The 20,215-nt window shown below is 34.8% G+C and overlaps 3 protein-coding genes across 6 annotated transcripts in view; 2 read left to right on the top strand and 1 right to left on the bottom strand.

Moving 5' to 3' along the window:
- The window catches only part of LOC130678461 (uncharacterized), a 70,559-nt gene extending 68,684 nt beyond the window's left edge, over nucleotides 1-1,875 (top strand). For 2 of the 4 annotated variants that reach the window (XM_057485669.1, XM_057485670.1), the window contains exons 3-6: nucleotides 856-1,040; nucleotides 1,115-1,305; nucleotides 1,375-1,630; nucleotides 1,696-1,874. In XM_057485669.1, the coding sequence (XP_057341652.1) occupies nucleotides 954-1,040; nucleotides 1,115-1,305; nucleotides 1,375-1,630; nucleotides 1,696-1,824 (663 nt within the window). In that variant the 5' untranslated portion in view covers nucleotides 856-953 and the 3' untranslated portion in view covers nucleotides 1,825-1,874. Of the gene's footprint in view, nucleotides 1-429; nucleotides 630-855; nucleotides 1,041-1,114; nucleotides 1,306-1,374; nucleotides 1,631-1,695 lie in introns of those variants that run through there. The other 2 variants (XM_057485668.1, XM_057485671.1) reach the window with 2 other exon arrangements.
- Nucleotides 1,876-1,882: 7 nt separating this feature from the next.
- On the bottom strand, nucleotides 1,883-7,971 carry LOC130678456 (uncharacterized). Its single transcript, XM_057485657.1, has 3 exons — nucleotides 7,688-7,971; nucleotides 4,109-7,621; nucleotides 1,883-4,040 (listed from the first exon to the last, which is right to left on the bottom strand). Exons 1-3 carry the CDS (start codon nucleotides 7,852-7,854, stop codon nucleotides 2,294-2,296), a joined length of 5,427 nt encoding a protein of 1,808 aa, XP_057341640.1. The 5' UTR covers nucleotides 7,855-7,971; the 3' UTR covers nucleotides 1,883-2,293.
- Nucleotides 7,972-13,772: 5,801 nt separating this feature from the next.
- LOC130663173 (coatomer subunit beta'-like) lies at nucleotides 13,773-19,923 on the top strand. The gene is made up of 6 exons (XM_057462290.1): nucleotides 13,773-13,933; nucleotides 14,266-14,617; nucleotides 14,859-15,797; nucleotides 15,866-17,040; nucleotides 17,594-17,854; nucleotides 19,568-19,923. The coding sequence occupies exons 1-6, from the start codon at nucleotides 13,931-13,933 to the stop codon at nucleotides 19,604-19,606; spliced, it is 2,769 nt and encodes a 922-aa protein (XP_057318273.1). The 5' UTR covers nucleotides 13,773-13,930; the 3' UTR covers nucleotides 19,607-19,923.
- The last annotated feature ends 292 nt before the right edge of the window (nucleotides 19,924-20,215 follow it).

The raw sequence follows: 20,215 nt of genomic DNA, 5'->3' as shown, positions 1-20,215 counted from the left end.
ACGACTTAATTAAAAAAAAAAAAAATATAAAAATATGCACATATAGAAAATTTAATAAACTACAGGTACAATTTTTTCAAATATTTTTTTTTAAATAATTTATTGTTTAAAAAAAAATCCAAAAATTATTAGACGTCGGCTAATTTCAGTATCATTGCCGATCTGGGATTTGTTTTTCAAAATTTTATTTTTAGAAAAAAAACAAGTAAAATTATAAATATATAAAGTAAATAAATATAAAAAAGTATCATATTTAAATAAAATAAATAATAAAAAAGTGAATTAAAGTCAATAGTCGGTAATTGACGAGCTATTGTAGTGGTTGCCATAGTAATCCTTCGTGCCCATATTATACAGTTATCTTAATGTATATATAGTATTTATAAGTACTTACTTATGTATGTCTGTATAGGTCTACTATATATATAGAAATGTATGATTGCAGATAAATGTATGGGTTGAGAAAATCAAACAGATGTAAACGAATTTTTATTCCCAGTCAAAATTATTAACGTGCCGCAGTGACTACTTTAGCTGTTATCTGAATTGGCTTATAAATAAAATTACAAATTTAAATTCAAATTTCATTTTACATATATAACAAATAAATATGTGGGTATGCCGGGACGGTATGTGCGTTACCTTGTGCGCAATATCCCCGCGAATTGAATCGCGACACTGTGTGTGTTTGTGTGTCACATTGTCACATCGCAACTATTCTACACTACACAATAAATAATAATAATAATAATAATAATATTTATCCACATCTATCACGCAAAGGCTGAACACGCAAACGCACGCCCGTTTATCAAACCCGACATTTCAAAATTTATTTCCTTTTTTTTTTTTTAGGATTCAACTATGTGGTAAGAAAACAAGAAAAGCAAAAAATATGTTTTGGATCAGGAAAATCGAGAGATTTAAGTTTAAAAAGTGGAATTAATTCATTTATGCGCTACCATACTCCGGAAAATTTTGAAAATATTGGCCCCGGTAGTTACAATGTCTTAGAATCATTCAAAACTACAACTAATAAAGTAAATTATTTATTATAATAGTCAATAATTAATTAATTAATTAATTAATTAATAATAATCGATTTAAATGTCAGCCATGTCAAAAATCATTTAGCAAAAAAGGATACGGGGGATTAGCTAATTCTGGATACCGCGCAATTCATACCGAAGATTATCCGGCGCCAAATGAGTACGACGTGACTCTGCCTCGAAAAAATAAATTTAAATACCCGTTCAACTGCACATCTAAGAAAAAAGACATTAATAGTATTAATAAAAATCCTGGGTAATTAAATAATCTATCAATAAAATAATTATTTATGTAAAATAAATTTTAATTTATTCAAATATTTAGCCCTGGGTCCTATCAATTGAACCAACCGAAGCGGCGCATTTTATTTGATCACGACTTTGGACACTGCGTTAAAATGCGTCTGGGAGTTGAAGTTAAATGTACGAAGAGAAATACGGACATCTGTGAAGTCTGCAATGAAAAACCTGTGGGTGATTACTGGCATTTAAATAACCGGGTGTTTATTTGCCGGGCGTGTATGATTCAAGAGCGACGACGACCGCGTAAACATAAAAAAGATGAACTGAATAATTTCAAAGTAAAATATATATATTTTATATTTTATATTTGTTCTTAATAATTAATAATTAATTTAACTTATAGAAAATTCGTGACTGCTCATGGATCCATTCGCATGAAGGAACGGATGCCAATGTCTGGCTGATGCATCCGAGTGTCATACGCAAGTGGACTCAGCGAGAAGCTTACATGTGTTCTTATGTCAAAGACTAATTAAAATAATAATTGTTGATGTTGTAATATTGAAAAAAACGTTTTTAATAAAAAGATATTACGTAATTATAGCCGGTTATTATTTTCCAAATGCATACAATTATAGTAATTAACATCATTACTAATTATTGAGCGGTATTTACAAGAAAGATAATATAAAAAATATTTTTCACTGTTAACGTATTACATGAGTTTATTATTTTAACAGATTAAATTTATTTTAGCATCCATTACTTATACAACTTAAGTATATATGTATATATTTATAAATTTTACTTATTAACTTTTTAAAAATATTATCTAATTACGTATACGTGAATCAGTCACTTTATTTTGCCACACATCATGTGCTTTTGTTCTACCACTTTTTTTGTGGTAATTAATGTAATCAATAGTCAAGCATAAAAAAGTAAATTATATATATGTATATATATATATATCTAATAGACGAAGAAATTGAAAATAGTATTTAACTTTCGGAGGATGAGGAATCATGTTCGTGGCGAGTTTGCTTTGAAAGAAATCTAGCGGGATCTTCAATTGGATTTCCACCATCAGGAGCTTGCCGTGATATTACAGAAACAGACGTTTCGGATGAGTTTAGAGAGCTATTGCAATCGATTTCGCTAGCTGTTTGCATGTCATTATCGTAAAAAAGTTGAGGAGTTGTGTTGGTGCTTGTACTTGTGCTGGTAGTAATTGTCGGAGTCATAACCATTGCCGTTGTGGTTGTAATTGCTGACTCTACATTATTGCAGGCCATTAAATCCTCATTGCAAGGTTTGTGGATAACAGTCACGTCGATATTTCCATCAACGTTTTCAGAAACACCGGAGGGAGTCACGCGAGACACTTCGCTGGTCTCAATTACGCCGTAACCACCTTCATCAGCGCCATCACCAGCACCAACAGCAACAGCAACCGTTGACATATTATCAATTTCGCTGGTGGATGTTGACTTATGCGATGAAATAACATCGTGATCTCTCAATCTCTTGAGACTTTTATTGATAGTGGCGTTGAAGCTCTCGACGTATCGATTGTCTAGTCTTTCAACGTCTTTATCAGCTTCTGCCAGATGAGAGCTGGCTAAATTATTTCTGTCTTCATTATTGCCCTCCACTGATTGCTCGTCGGACATCGGGATGTCGGGTAACAGGTGCGAGTACAGCAGAGGGTTCAAAGTGTTTTCCGTCCCCCTGTGCCGGACATTAGTCGTCATCAATTGCGCCGACAAAAAGTCATACTCCTGGGTATCGTTGTTCTGGTCATCAGCAATCAGCTCGTCTCGTATCACCGTTGATATTTTTTCACGCTTCTGTGTTTTAGCTGGAATCTCTGCATCGTCTCTGCCGTTGTCCCGCTCGCGAAAAAGCCAATTTGTCGTATCTAAATTAAATAATCGTGTATTGCCGGTATAATTGTCTGTTTGTGTCGGTACTGTACGCATATTAACTTCACGATTACACTTGACATTATTTGATAAATTGTTATTATTGTTGTTATTATGACGCAAACTGGTTAATAGATCCATTATACTCCGCTTCATAGGCAGGCTTGCAATTGGCGGTGGTACGATAGGAATTTGGGGTGATAATTTGTCTAGCAAATGACTTATGTGCATTCGTGTGCCGCGAGCTGGCTGATTCCCATCTTCATATTGATTGTTTGTTACTGGAGCGCTCGTGTTATTTAGATCTAGGTTAAATACTTCGCTATTACTGCAAACTTTTTTGTTATTTCGCATACAGATATTTGAGTTCTCGACTCTGTAGGCATTTAAATGTCCCGCATTAACTCGTGTGTCTTTTCCGTTTACGCTCACACTAGAACCGTTTGTGTTTGTTTGAGTAAGACGTTCTTTACTGGGAGTGTAATGTCCGTTAGTTAGACTGCCCACTGAACGAACATTTGAACCTGAAGAATAACCGGTATCGGTTGCGTTTCCACTCTGACGCGCTGCGTCTATTCCATTTCCATTGACTATTCTCTCACTTCTATCCCGCTCCCGATCAGTCGAATTGCTCGCAGCTGCTGACTGCGATAGCCACGGCACGGTAACGTTCTCTAAATCGTTTTCCTTATCGTTTTCATTGTCTTCGAATTCAAAATCCTGGTCTGTTGGATCAAACTGCTGTGCCAAGTCCTCAAAAGCTTTGCTGGTCACTTCGTGCAGGCGAAATCTTAAGCTTTCCTTTATTTGATCCATTTTATCACTGCAATTAGAAAAAAAATAAATAGATAAATAAATTACTTGCTTATAATTTAATTATAAAAAACTTACTTTAAAGATTGTGATAAAACAGACGTCGGGATTCCACCAAAGCCCAGATTACTATTGATCTTCAGCTCAATTTCTTCAGCGTGATCTTGTTCGTTGTCCTCTGCACTGTCTCCATGTTCCGCGTCTTTGTCATCTTGCTTTGACAAATCGTCCGAGTAAGGGGATGATAAATTGGTATAATTAAAAGCAGGAGTCGGTCTTGTGGCCACAGTCTTTCCGAGTCCAACGACATTGTCCAGAGGAGTGACGGTGATTTTTAATTGACCATTAGATTTGCCGCCAAACTCCATGATATGATACCAGCCAGAGATGATCGGGAACCCAGAAGTCAGTACCGACAAATCAATTGCCGAAATACCGACGAGTATGTCCTTCTCTAAGTTGACACTCATGCTGGTTTCTGGTGCCAGTAACCGCCATACTTTCATAACCAGTCGCTTTTCTTCCTTGATCAATAAATCTGTAGACAATTTAGTCTCGCAACGCCACTCGTACTTGGGACTGCAGCTGTACGGACAAATATTCGTGATCATGTAAGCCTGGATACGATTGGTGTCATTGGTACGAAACTTTTGAAAGGTCACGTAAGTACAGGGTTCTGATAATTCGTTATTTATTTCGACTTTTGGCAAGTGCAGGGCGCAGTCAATCTCAACCATTACTTTGAAAGCTTTTTCATTTGAAATATCCGAGTCCAGATGATTGTCATTGTAAGGTTCCAGTTTGTTGTCGGAGCTAGAAGACTCTAGCTCAGCTGCTGCGTCGTAATCTCTGGAGGGATTGTCGACCAGGTGAAAGGAAGTGCCGGCAACGTTGTCGTCACTGTCGCTCGGGTGGTCGCAGCAAGTGTTTGACGAGCGGGTTTGAACAGCGGGTTCATCGAACTCGGCGCCTACTCCCACGCTCCGAAAAATCTCGCGAGACATATTGAAGTTGTCGCGAGGACTGTCAGTTGAACTCTCGGCTGAAAAACTGTGCGAATTACTCGATGCGTCGAGACACAGAGGCTCGATGTTTATTATTTTTTGTTTCCCGCGCGATTCGTTTGAATTATTTGAAAATTTAAATTCTGTCTGTGCACTTTGCTCGACAATTGTCTTGGGAGCACTCAGTGCCTGTGCTAGTCTGTCAACAATCGTATGGATCACAGCTTCATCACGATTATTTTGATCTTCGTGTGATTGCTTCAAGTCAACAGTTATTTCTGTTTGACATTCCTGAGTCCTAACACTAGGCGATTCATTTCTCTGTCGTTCATTTCGCGTTGAACTATCAGCAGCAGGAGCAGCAGACACTGCAGCAGGATTGATACGAGCACGTGGAGTATGAATTGACGTTGATGAATCACGAAGTCCCCGAGTCATTTCAAGAAGTGCTATTTGTTCAGCTGTTCCCAGTGCTACCAGCGCGTAGATTTCTCCGCAGTGTGCACCACTAACTGGATCAGTTATGGGCACCCAGCCGTCAACACTTATCACCGGATACTTTGACTTCAGCAGATGTGGTAAAACATGAGGGTCGCGGTAAGCAACGTACAGCTGATGAATAGGTAACTTAGCTATTCCAATTAATGAATCTTCTGTTGAATTCTTGGAATAGACTTCAGTGATAATACAATTGTCTTTTGTTCGTTCCAGAAGCTCGAGATTGTGGATGAGAGGTACCAGTTGGTAGAAATTGTAGAAAGGATTTGTTCCAGTGCACACACGACTGACTGACCGATCTTCGCGCCAAAATGTGCGACAAATTAAATACGTGCTAGTGTTCGGAAGATCTTTACCATCTCCAATGTAAATTAATCCATGGAATAAAGTATTTTCCGTGGGAGGTCTTGGCATATCATTATCAACTCTTGGCTGATCCCGTTTCTGCATCTGTCTGTCCATTCTATTGGCATCAGTGTTAGTATTCCTGGTTATGTTGTTGCTCCAAGAACTCTCTCTCTTCTCCGGAGCACTGGTGCCTCTGCTATTGGAGTTGCTGTTATCTCCAGTAGCAGTTTTGTATCTTGACGCACTGGTAAAATTAGACGATAGCTCCAGAACTGGAATATTTTCTTTTGTTGAAGTGACAGCTTCTACGAACTGTTTACCAAAATGCGTTTTGTCGCACCCCAGCTCAACAGTAACCTTGAGCTCTCCGATTTTAATGCCTTTCTTGATAACAGCAAGTCGCTGCGTAGTGCTGAGTGTTGGTGACCGAGCCGCGTCGCTGATATACATGGAGCCGATCCCCAGTTCGATGGGTGTCCGCTGATTGAGATGTCGATTAAAGGTTTTGAACCTTAGAGGCATTTCCATGCGCAGGTAACTCTTGGGCAGGCTGTAGACCGCCTCGTGGTTGAAGTGGACAATTTCCCCGTCTTGCTGCTTCGAGCACATCTTGACTGGTTTACTTCCGTTGACTGATTTCTTGTTTAATTTTTTAGCATTAACGAAGCTCGGGTCGTATTGGACGAAATACGTCACTGAACCAGGAAGTCCGTCACCCCGTGACAAACATGAGGACTTTACACGTCGAAAACCAGCTGACGTGAGTGTCAGAGAGTCAACAATTATTCTCACGCTGTCTACGTAGTCAATGGGGCTGGCTTCCTTGCGTTGAAGACTCAACCTGTTGGTAGAAATCACTAGCTCTTCAGATGAATCATCGAGTTCTTTTAAATTAGCACTAAAATTTCTATGATTTCTATTTTGATCTTGATCTTGATGATGATGCTGGTGCTGATTATTTACAACAGGATTTTCATTACAAGACCTTATGGTCTCAACAGCGAAATCAATAAGACTTGGAGTAGGCGACTGAGTCCGTAAAGTCTCCAAAGCTTTTTTTTCTCGTCGCCGACTCATCGAAGTGCCCATAAAATATTTATACAAAGCAGCTTCCTTCTCAGCAGATCCATCAGACCGGAAACTGTCCAGCGTTGAGTCAGTACTCAGCACCAGCTGATCGTCACTTGAATCATTTGTCAAAGCACCGCGTAATTTTCTTGCTCGTGCCACAACCTGAGCCACTAACTTATCAGTCAGGTCCACTGCGCTCTTCACCTTGACATTGTCTAGATTCTTGCGCTTCTCACGCAGAATCGATCGGTATTTATCGCTCTTGAAACTTGGAGACAAACCATCAGTCATAGAATTTACTTCCGTGTAATAAATATCAGAACAAGTCATCGGGATTTCGTCAATCATTTTAATTGACTCCCGAGAGTATTTTCTTGAAATCTTATTTTTTTGCAGACGCACCAGTTTTATCGACACGCGAATATCTCCAACTTTGAATCCTGCGTTGGTGTAGACTGGAACAAAGCAAGCTGGTTTGTCAATAAATATTTCCAGTAGATTTTTAACACTAGCTGTCCCAATAGACTGCTGAGTCTTCTTGGACAAAACTGACAGCGAAAGAGACTCCGCGTTCTTCAAATATTCTGTGAATAACTCAAAGTTTGTCTTGATAGCGTAGATTTCAGTATTCCTGGTGACTTTATTCTCCTTCACTGCCGCTTCTGTTGGACTGTTGATAAAAAATAAATAAATAAATAAAAATAAAAATAAATAATAAAAAATTTTGTTTACTTACTTGAATTGGGCATGGTCCAACTCACCCCACCAACAAGCAACAACAGTAACACTGCCAGGAGTTCTGCGGGTCCAAACGACCTGATCAATCCTCAACTCCAGGTACCCGTTGACTTTACCTTCGACTAAAGGGGGAAGCGATCGTTGTATTGAACACTTTGAATCCATTTAATTGCTGCCACTGTCAGATGTTAATTATTAATTTTTCTTTGTTGTTTATTGTCATTGGTGATAGCTAGTGTTACTGTGCTAGGTTTTAGGTTAATTTTTTTTTATGCTACACTGACACAGCTTGCGCCATAAATAATCAAGGCGCATGCTCATCAGCAGCTTCAATTTCAACGTGAAAATAAACCGAAAGACATTGCATTCTTACGGTATAGTCTTGGGCCTAGTCGATCACCACAAAGAGCGCTCAATATTGAGTTCATAACCCAATGGCGAACTAGTTCGCTCTATTGGTTCATTAGTTCTTTTTTTGAAATAATTTAGTAAAAACAACATACAAAAAAAAATTTCCGAAAAACGAAAAAAAAAAAAATAAAATAATAAGATTCTTGTTTTATCCCGTTCTACGGAATTTTTTTTTTCTCTTTACCTGACATCTACTAAATAACTAACGCAAAAATGAAAGAAAATCCGAAAAAAATTAACTTTTTCATTTTGGGAATGATTACGCAAATTAAAGAACAAAACTTGTTCCTTTAATTGTTTTGTAAAACTTTGAGCAATCGGCCCGGACAAACGGTTCAATGGATCGATTTGAAAATTTACAGGTCTTTTGGAGCCCTCTTATTGAAAGAAACGATTTGAAACGATTAGAAAAATAAAATTTTAAATACCTTTCAATGCTTTTGAATACTTTCGAATCACCCTTCTTATGGAAATTGAACATTGCAAATCGTTTTGAATCGTTTCTTTCAATCGGGGGGAGGGGGGGTGATTAAGCTGTAAAATCACCTGGCAACAATACCCTTTCCATCAATATTCTTAAAGCAGCGGTTGATTAACTAAAAAACATTGAAAAGTTCATTTTTTGTAGGTTTTTCAAATGGATATTAAGGATAAAAAAATTTTTTTTGAGGTTTTGCGAGGGATTTATTTAAGTTTTTAAAGCTGCCCTCAAAATTATTATGCGACCATTAGTTGCTAAGATATCGACAATCAAAGACAATAAGATTCTTTTTCATTTGAAGGCTAATATATATCAGCAGCAAATTGTCGTAAAAAGTAACAAAAGAAGGAAATTGCAGCTGAACAAATTTCCTAAATGTACCATGGATTGAATTTTCGGAAAAAAAATTTTCCGGCCCCGTAGACCCAAAAAACAAAACCAAAAAATTTAGAAAAATTTTGTCTCGAGCTATTACTTATGATTCCGCAAAAACCGTGGCTCAAAACATTATTTTGCTGAAAGATCTTTAAACTAGAGATTTCAAGCTTCAATTTGCTTTTTCTACTTTTTTGATACGATTATTTTTCACGAAAATACCTTCCAGCAGTAAATCAAGCAAAGTAAAATTATCAATTTAAAAACCGTGCCAGCTGTCTATACCTCTAATAGAATCCCGATGAAAAAATATTTTATACAATTGTATAAAATTATATATAAATTGGATAGAAAAAATGGCCTGATCCGATTGTATACAATCGTACATAATTATATCTAATTGTATACAATCTGTATACAATGTATATACAATTTTATACAAAATTGTATACAAATGAATATAATCACGTAATGTTTTCGTATAGATTATATATAATTATATTCAATTCTATATAATTGTATACAAACATATACATTTGTATATAATCACATACTGTATTCGTATAGATTATATATAATTGCATACAAATATATACATTTGTGTATAATTTTATTATTCTCTTTTGCATTCTTATATAGAATTATATACGATTGTTTATAATTGTATCTAATTATATGAAAATTTTATATAATTATGCATCACCTCTATCCAATTGTAGGAAATCCATATATAACTGTATACAGTTATATAAAATCTTTTTTTATCGGGATGGTATATATCTTATTCGAATCAATTTGATAATTTAATTTTTTCGAAGATTTCATGATGAAATCTACATATTATATGTATTACTCTAATACAAATATTCAATATTAATTTAATTTAGCAATATCATTCAAATAATAATTACTGTTTTCCATTTTCCCATAGAAAAACATCGAGACGATCACCAAGCTATTTGTTGTCGAAATGCCGGGACTTGAACGCGAGGAGCGTGACAGATCAAAGTCACCGGTAAACACCACGACTAAGGCTGTGGAGCCAGAGACCAGGTGGATTTCATGCCTCACATATGAATTTAATAATTTCATCAATCCTCTAACTGGTACCTCTAAAACTTCTCCGTTGTGGCACGATATTGATGCCATGCTACCCTTTCCGAGGGTTCAGTTTGTGGTGGCATGCATTAAAAGGCCATACATTCGTGAGAATGTCTATTCTGTTTTAATCTTTTTACATAATGTAAAAAAGTAAAATCTTTGAAATATTTGGCTCCAGGCAACGGAGGAATGAAATATTTCTATTGTAAAGAATGCAAGAACGAGGTGCAGTCATACTTAGCACCTACACATGTGTGGGTAAAACACCTAGATCATAAGCTGATTTGTGACATTAATGGTTGTAGAGAAGAATTTACTTCGATAACTTCCATCGAAAAGAAAATCACAAGCGTATGGCTTAGATCCAGGTTAGAAGAAAAGTATTAGAAAATAACTTCTCTTCATTGTTCAATATAAGTTAATACATGACTAGATCTAATCAGTGAAATACTGCCAGGCATTTTACTTATAAGTAAAATCCTTAGCAATCTATTCACGAAAAATCTGTGAAATTGAGACAGTTTATTTATTCATCAAAAATTACTCAAAGAAATATTATTATTAAATATTAAAGTCATGATGTATTATGGGATATACTATGGTACAACCCAAACAGGTACGTGGTGATCTATCAAATGATAGAAGGGTACACAAATAAAATCGTATTGAAATTTGGAATGTAAGACCTCTGAAATAAATGTCTTACCAGGGACACTACAAATCGTAGGCGCGATCTCGTGGCGAGCACCGAACTACTCCCGCTGTTGCTGCCTAGCACCGGTGACTTTCCCCTTCTCCATATCGATCTTTTCTCCCGAGAAATTTTTTCTCTTGGCTTAAGCAAATTTTGTTATTTTGGTCGGAGAATACAAAAATACTTGCGTGAAAAAAATAGTACTTGTTCCGAGAAATTTTATTCTGTTTAACCAAAAAAATGCAATATTGCTACAAAAAAATTATGTATCTTGCACCAAAAAAAAAAAATGGGGCAAGATACATTACTGGGTTTGTAAAAAATCACATAAAAACTTATATTTTCACTCATCTCCGAACAGTTAAAATATTCAAAGTACAAAAAAAAGTGATAATATTAGTATTTTTGGTGTAAATTCTTATAAAAAAATCTGGGCGTCGGTTGACCCTGCGGGCCAGCCCTAAAACTTCCCGCTGGTTTCAAGCTCCTTGAGCTCGAAAATTTAGTCGTAGATACATTTTCGAGCTCTTCGAAAGATAAAATTATCGCCAGTTGAATTCTCTGGAAATCCCAGAGACATCCCATAGAAATCCCATAGAAAATATAGACCCAGCAATCGGTGTTGTAAGAAAAAAATAGAATTATCGCAAGTTAAATTTTCTGGAAATCCCAGAGAAATCCCATAGAAAATATAGACCCAACATTCGGAGTTGTAAAAAAAAATAGAATTATCGCAAGTTAAATTCTCTGGAAATCCCAGAGAAATCCCATAGAAATCCCATAGAAAATATAGACCCAGCATGAGAGTTGTAAAAAAAAATAGAATTATCGCAAGTTAAATTCTCTGGAAATCCCAGAGAAATCCCATAGAAATCCCATAGAAAATATAGACCCAGCATTCGGAGTTGTAAAAAAAAATAGAATTATCGCAAGTTAAATTCTCTGGAAATCCCAGAGAAATCCCATAGAAATCCCATAGAAAATATAGACCCAGCATTCGGAGTTGTAAAAAAAAATAGAATTATCGCAAGTTAAATTCTTTGGAAATCCCAGAGAAATCCCATAGAAATCCCATAGAAAATATAGACCTAGCACTCGGAGTTTTAAAAAAAATAGAATTATTGCAAGTTAAATTCTCTGGAAATCCCATAGAAATCCCATAGAAAATATAGACTCAGCATTCGGAGTTGTAAAAAAAAATAGAATTATCGCAAGTTAAATTCTCTGGAAATCCCAGAGAAATCCTATAGAAATCCCACAGAAAATATAGACCTAGCACTCGGAGTTTTAAAAAAAATAGAATTATCGCAAGTTAAAGTTTAAAAAAAATACACGTTTAGAAAATTGAAAAATCTACACGAGTATTTTTTCGAAATTTCAAAATTTATGTTTTATTTTAAATTACAAGACATTTTATCCGAAAACGGTTAATTTCCAGATTAAAAAATTGGAAAAGTGAAAAATAAAAAAAATACTCGTCTAGATTTCGAAAAATTATATATAAAAATCAAAAAGTAATGAGGTTTTTAAAACTTTTTGAATACAAAATAAGTAATCTTAAAATTTAATTTCAAATTGTACCTCGAGTATTTATTTTTTGATCTTTTTATAAAAATACTCGTCTAGAATATTGAAAAATCTACACGAGCCTTATTTTTAAATTTGAAAATTTTTTTTTTTTCTAAAGTTATAAACTTTTTCATTTAAAAAATGGCGGGTGTCGGCTAACTTCACGGTCATTTTTTAGTCTGATTAATATACATAGTTATTGAAACAAATTTTAATAAAATTATTAAATTTCAATTTCGAAATTCCGCGCCAAGTTGGCGCTACTGCGCGTCGCTGTATTCGACGTTTAAATTTTTTCTCAAGTGGGGGCGGTCGATGAATCGCAAATTCGATTGCTTTGTATCAACTGACGGTTCGATAGCGACAGTCAGTATCATCGACAACTTCAGTAGTAATCCAGATCCTTCTTTGTTCTTTACGTTTGAATTGAAACAGTATCGCAGTGGCGTCATGTAAAATTGTACAGTGATTGTAAAATTTATCTTTTGTTAATTTAAATTGTGCTAAGTCTCTATGGTGTAGTTGAGTGTTGAGTGTAAAGTCTTGCTGATTGCTGATGCTGACAACTTCCAAGTTCCTGAGCAAATTCATCTGGCATCGTCTGGTGGAGGAATAGCAGTTAAGTGACGTTTTTTAGCTGCAATGCACTTGGAGCAGTTTAATTTAAATCTCCAAGTGTATTAGGACACCCTTCTGCATTTTATTTCCCCACCAAGGTTTGTTCAAACACTTGCGTGTTTTTTTTTAATTTTTTAAACATTTCTCTATCATATTCTGCCGCCATTTTATTTTGACGTACGATTTTTAATTTTTCTCCAATTTCTACTGATTTATTTTATAAATATTTAAATTTACCGCGCAAGTAATAAGAATAATTAATAAGCGTGCATTTTGAAATGCGCTACGCTACAGCTGCTCGCAGCGCATTTCGGAATGCACCCTATACAAATTTAATTTTTAAAACTTCAAACCAAATCAAATCCCCTTGAAACCCGATCAAATTGAGAGATCGGCGGCGAGACAGATCTCGGGACCGAAAGACCTCACACTTTGTGAGTGAAGAATTCTTTCGGTTCCACTGGGATTCAAACTCACGTCTTGCGAATATTTAAATTCGAGAGGCCTAAGTCGTACGCTTTAGACCGCACGGTCAAGATCACCGTTTCCCGGGTTATTTTTAAACTTTTATCATCGAGCACCATCCGTTTGAATTTTCTTCAACTTTATAAACAAGTAGTCTGATGGTAGCAACACTTTCTCGTCCCTACCTTTCCTGCTGATTTTGTGTGAAGAATGACGGACACATGAAAATTTTATACATTTTGTTAATGAAATCATTGAACGTTACGTTTTAATCTTTTACTATAATCGTTAATTAATTACCAAAAATCAAACACTTGTTACTGTGAGTACGCGTCGAATTTCATTCAATTCGTCCCGCAAATTTTTAAAAAATATCCGAACGATGCGCGCGCCACTCAGAGTTTTTAGAACCACTAGCCACGTCCTAACTTCATGGCAGCGGTGTCTTGTTTAGATCTGTTAAAAATATATATTTTATCAAGATAAATAATATTTCTACTTTTTTATCCACCACAAAATAATTAACAATGGTAAGTACATGTTCGAATATTTAAATCCACTTTCTTCAACAATTTCCTCCCCACAATTCCTATAAAAAAAACATTACATTTCCTCTCTTTATTTAGACACGTCAAAACTGCCACACATTTTATTCCTCAGATTTTCATCATCTCTAATTCAACTTCTTAATCAAAATTTTTAATTTATTTACCATGGTACTAATTTATTATTAAATTATTTGATTTAAAATTAATTACAACCATAATTATTATAAATCCCGCAATATAACCTCTTTAAATTATCTACTGTACAATAATAATTGATCACAATCCGTCCATAATAATAAAAATTATTTTTTCAGCCTCTGAGACTGGACATAAAACGCAAATTGACCGCAAGGTCTGACAGAGTAAAGAGTGTCGATCTCCATCCAACAGAACCCTGGATGTTATGTTCACTTTACCAAGGAAATGTAAACATCTGGAACCACGAGACACAGACACTGGTAAAAACCTTTGAAGTATGTGATCTTCCGGTGAGAACATCAAAATTTGTACCCAGGAAAAATTGGGTTGTCACTGGTTCAGATGATATGCAAGTTCGCGTGTTTAATTACAATACATTGGAACGTGTACATTCATTTGAAGCACACAGTGATTATGTCAGATGTATTGCCGTACATCCAACACAACCTTTTATACTTACAAGCAGTGGTAAGTATTTATAGTTATCCTAAATATACAAGAAAATTAGCAACCTGGAGTCTATATGTCTTTCATTCAATTGTATGTCAAATCAATTACTCATTGATTTTTATTTTATTGTTTATGATTAAAAAGACAAATATTCTCATCCATTTGAAAGCTTATTGATTGTAGTGATTGCAAAATCACGAAACACTTTAAAAAATCAGCATATGCTTACATTTTTTTTATTGTATAATTTAATTAATAGATGACATGTTAATAAAACTGTGGAATTGGGAAAAATCATGGCGTGGACAGCAAATATTTGAGGGACACACTCATTATGTGATGCAAGTAGTGTTTAATCCAAAAGACAACAACACATTTGCAAGTGCATCACTCGACAGAACAGTTAAAGTCTGGCAACTTGGGTCGTCAAATGCCAATTTCACTCTTGAAGGTCATGAGAAAGGAGTCAATTGCGTTGATTATTATCACGGAGGTGATAAACCGTATTTGATATCTGGTGCTGATGACAGATACGTCAAAATATGGGACTACCAAAACAAAACATGTGTGCAGACTCTTGAAGGACATACACAAAATATATCTGCAGTATGCTTCCATCCCGAGCTTCCGATTGTTTTAACGGGTTCCGAAGACGGGACGGTGAGAATATGGCATGCGGGTACTTACAGATTAGAATCCTCACTCAACTATGGGTTCGAGCGGGTCTGGACTATTTCCAGTATGCGTGGGTCCAACAATGTGGCGATAGGTTACGACGAAGGGAGCGTGATGATCAAAGTTGGAAGAGAAGAGCCGGCCGTGTCAATGGACTCGATGGGTGGTAAAATTGTTTGGGCGAGACATAGCGAAATACAGCAGGTTAATTTGAAAGCTATGGGAGAAGAAGTACAAGATGGAGAGCGTCTGCCATTAGCAGTCAAAGATATGGGCGCGTGTGAAATTTATCCTCAGACAATCCAACACAATCCCAATGGACGTTTCCTGGTCGTCTGCGGGGATGGAGAATACATTATTTATACTTCAATGGCGTTGAGAAACAAAGCTTTTGGCCAAGCTCTGGAGTTTGTTTGGGCTGCTGATTCTAGTCAGTATGCTGTCCGTGAAAGCTCGTCAGTTGTTAAAGTATTTAAGAACTTCAAGGAAAAGAAAGCTTTGAAACCAGACTTTGGTGTTGATGGTAATTTATTTTTATCACTTGAAAATTTATAACTAGATTTATCGATTAATAAAATATTTTATTTACAGGAATATTTGGTGGATTCCTTTTGGGAGTTTCATCAGTCTCTGGGCTGTCATTCTTTGATTGGGAAAACCTAAGACTCATAAGACGTATCGACATTCAACCGACCCATGTTTACTGGGCTGAAAATGCATCACTGATAGCTCTCGCTACCACCGATCAGTACTTTATACTCAAGTACCACAGCGAGATAGTTGCAAACGCCGACGAGAATGCCGAAGATATCGAAGACGCATTCGAAATGGTTGCGGAAATGAGTGAAGTAGTAAAAACCGGTTGCTGGATCGGAGACTGTTTCATCTACACTAACAGTGTAAATCGCATAAATTACTTCGTTGGTGGGGAAGTAGTAACTATTTCCCATCTAGACCGTCCCATGTATCTCCTTGGATACGTTCCCAAAGACAATCGTCTGTATTTATGTGACAAAGAATTAGCAATAGTGTCTTACTCACTCTTACTCTCGGTCCTGGAGTACCAGACGGCGGTTATGCGCAAAGACTTCGAGACAGCTGACCGCGTTCTGCCGACAGTACCCAAAGAACACCGTACTAGAGTAGCTCATTTCCTGGAGAAACAAGGATTCAAACGACAAGCGCTCGAAGTCTCCACGGATCCCGAGCACAGATTCGAGCTCGCTTTAGCCCTTGGTGATCTTGAGACCGCGCACACTCTCGCCAAAGAAGCCAGCAGCCAACAAAAGTGGCAACAATTGGCCTCACTCGCCACTCAGAAAGGAAAATTAAGACTTGCACAAGAATGTCTACACCACGCACAAGATTTTGGTGGGTTACTATTACTGGCAACAAGTACTGGCAATGCCGGAATGATTGAAAAACTCGGACAAGCTGCCGATGAAAGTGGAAAAAATAATATATCATTTTTGTCAAACTTCCTGCTGGGCAAAGTCGACGATTGTCTTGAAATTTTAATAAAAACTGATCGCATTCCCGAGGCTGCGTTCTTTGCACGTGCTTATGCTCCCAGTAAAGTATCATACGTCGTTAAACTGTGGAAAGATAAATTGTCTGCAGTTAGTGAAAAAGCCGGTCAAAGTTTAGCTGATCCAGAACAGTACGAAAATCTGTTCCCAGGTTACAGAGAAGCGCTAAAGGTCGAAGAGTACTTGCGAAATGAGTATAAAACAAAAATACCAGCATCGCAATTCTCATCATTGCCGGTAATTATTTATTTTATCAATTTACTTTATAATCAATAGTTGACACGTATTTAAATTTCCCCTGCTTATCAAATTTAAACAAAAATAGTTAACGTTTTATTATTTGGTATTTATTAATTTTAGTGTAATTGATTTATGCATGAATCGTTATGCGATAAAACGATTACATTAAACAGGCCAGATTGATCCATCAAATCCAGTGTTTTAAAGTTTAATTCGCAATACACACTTTACGATGATTGCGTAACAGTAAACTGATTACATTTATGTTGTGCGAATCCTATCGGAACTAATCCATTACTCAGTATAATCAACTTACAATCTACACTTGTAAATCTATAATACCAACAACATACCATCCAATCCCTTGGATTTTTATTTAGTCTCGTTAAATTATTAATTTTATAGTCATTCATAGTCACAATGTAATATGTTTATGATTAAGTCACGGTTATTAAGATAATGTATAGATCGTTGACTTTTATTTTTACTTCATAAATAAAATAAATATTTTGAGATTTTAATAACCGATAATAATTTTTTATGTTTGCAGTTAAATATCGAACGAAAAGCAGCAGAAGAAATGCTTGCCAGTGAACAAAATGTTCACGAAAATGAGACGGATGATGATAAAAAAGCCGATTATTTAGCCAGCAGGTTACAGGGGCTTGACATAGATCATGCCGACGCCCAGTCGATGAAACCTCTCGTGCCCGAAAAAGTCACGGTTCCCACGAGTACGTCACGACCGCTGACCGTAGAGGACGAGGACCTGGACCTAGATCTTGAGCTGGACGAGAATATCGACACTACTGTGAGTTAATTATTTTTTTTAATTTATTTACTTATAAAATAATTTAATATTTTAAATATAAATATCAATTACACGACGGGTTGACTCATAATAATTCGGGCAATACACAACATTAGTCATTTACAAATTAATTATATTTACATAAATATATATAATGGATTTTCATTTTACATTCATTATATTACATATGTTATTTGATTATTTATTTTTTTGTTTTTAATTTAATTTACAAATGACATAAACAATTTTTTTTACATTAAAGATTAATGGAGGAAACTTTAAACGTAACTTTTGCAGTAATTTACAAGGGTAACATTCAATCAAAGATTGTTTGTGAAAAATTAGTTTTATTCGTGGAAATTACGGTTTTTCCGTGTGAGTCAATTCTATTTTTTTATCAATAAACTTCTAGAAACTAAAAAGATAATAATCTCAGTAATAAAATAATTAATATGATTTTTATTGATGAGAAAATGCATGTAAAGTAAAATTTAAATTTTTGCACAATTTATAATAAACATGCATTCTTACAATTTCGCCGTGAGATAGATTTGAAAGAAAAAGTCACGTACGGATATCTGCTAGGAACTAAACGAAATTTAGAAAACAAATTTTAGCCGACAAAATTTGATATTTGAAATTCTGATAGGGTGGAAGTGCCAGTTGTGGTCACTGCTTCATTTTTGGGCATTTAATACTCTATTTGAATTAATGAATAAGTATAAAAAAAAAATACATTGTAACAGTATTTCCAGATTTCATATTTCGCGCCTTTTTACTATTTGAAACTATAATAGCTATGTCTTGTTTTTTTTTTTTTGCGTGAGAATTTTCACTTCTTAGATTTTCAAAACACGCGACTACTCAGAAAAAATTTAACTAAAAATTATCTTGCAATCCAAAGTAATCCTGTCGTAGCTTAAAGTAAATATTTTATTCGCGAGCTGTTGAATATTTAGAAACATCACACAGTTATAAAAGTAATCACATCCCCAGTATTAGAATTTTTATTAATTTTTGATCTTAGAAAAAGACCGACTCTAAAATCTTCGACGCGTACTTATAAATCTCTATAAAACAAACTTATGTGTCAGTATTTTTGAAAATTGCATAAAATAATAATTTATATATAACTTATTTTTATTTTCATTAACAATCTTCAATACAAATTATCGATACATTTAATCAATTGATAATACACAGCAATAATATTATACGACGATGAATTTTATTTGTTAAACTCGTAAATTAGATACACGTAATTTACTAACAACAATATTGTTGAATAAAATAAATAAACGTTGAGATGGAGTATAAAATATAAATAAAAAATAAGTTAATGTATGAAAGCGTGACAAAACGCATAGCTCAGCTACGATCTGCGACTCTATCGTAGGATTAACTCAGTGGGGTTTAGTATGTTATGGCAACAAAGCTGTAAACAAAATACACCGTGACTGCTGATAGAATAAACAACCTGAGGGCTTTTTGCGAAAGCTCTCGGCTAACATACTAAAACATTGAACGCATTACACACACATACACACATATATACGTATATATTTTCACCAAATACCCTTCATTCACATTCAATTTGTATCGATTACATACATCAACAATAATGATCACATAATATTTCCGTGACTAATAAATTACATAAATAAAAAAATTTATTTACTTTAGATTAATAAATTTATAAATAAATAATTACAGGATGTCAATCTCGATGAGGATCTGCTCGGCGAGGATTAATAATAAAATATTGTTATAATTTTTTATAAAAACGACATCCTTAATATTATTTTTTACGGTAATTCCTCAGCATTTTATCTGTCATTTAAGTATTAAAATTGAACCGACAAATATGGGAGGAAGGAAAATAAATTAATAGAAGAGGATAATAATAATTGTAATATTAAAAAAAAATTAATAGTTCTTTTTACATATGCACATTTTTATCGTCTTTAATTAATCAATTATGTGGTATTTAGTAATAATTACCATTAGTACATAAGTATAATTGTTAATATAAAATTATAAATAAATATACAAACAATGTCTAACATTTACTTCAGTATATTCATTATTTAATTTTTTTTTCTTAGTTAATTTTGAATTTTTTTATTTTTAGTGGCCCTATTTTTGCCCTTTGATGTTCGTGTATAAAAAAAATTTGATAAGCCGAACTTAGAAATTTGACACAATTTCAAACTTTGAAAAACTTTAGTACTTACAGCAAAACAGAAATAAATCAATTATGGGATAAAATTAGACGATAAAATAAAAAATTTAATACCGACGTTTTCAGAAAATGTATTAATAGAATATGTATTAATTTCATACCAATCGATATGAAATGTT

Source organism: Microplitis mediator, chromosome 2 (assembly GCF_029852145.1).
Source record: "Microplitis mediator isolate UGA2020A chromosome 2, iyMicMedi2.1, whole genome shotgun sequence".
Lineage (NCBI taxonomy): Eukaryota > Metazoa > Arthropoda > Insecta > Hymenoptera > Braconidae > Microplitis > Microplitis mediator.
This window is presented reverse-complemented; position numbering and strand designations above follow the sequence as displayed.

Coding starts and splice junctions, on each gene's coding strand:
- LOC130678456 (XM_057485657.1), bottom strand. CDS start 7,854: ATGGATTCAAAGTGTTCAATACAACGATCGCTTCCCCCTTTAGTCGAA. Junction 7,622..7,687: donor TTGGACCATGCCCAATTCAA/GTAAGTAAACAA, acceptor TTTTATCAACAG/TCCAACAGAAGCGGCAGTGA. Junction 4,041..4,108: donor GTTTTATCACAATCTTTAAA/GTAAGTTTTTTA, acceptor TTCTAATTGCAG/TGATAAAATGGATCAAATAA.
- LOC130663173 (XM_057462290.1), top strand. Junction 14,618..14,858: donor TTTTATACTTACAAGCAGTG/GTAAGTATTTAT, acceptor TTTAATTAATAG/ATGACATGTTAATAAAACTG. Junction 17,855..19,567: donor ACGAGAATATCGACACTACT/GTGAGTTAATTA, acceptor AAATAATTACAG/GATGTCAATCTCGATGAGGA.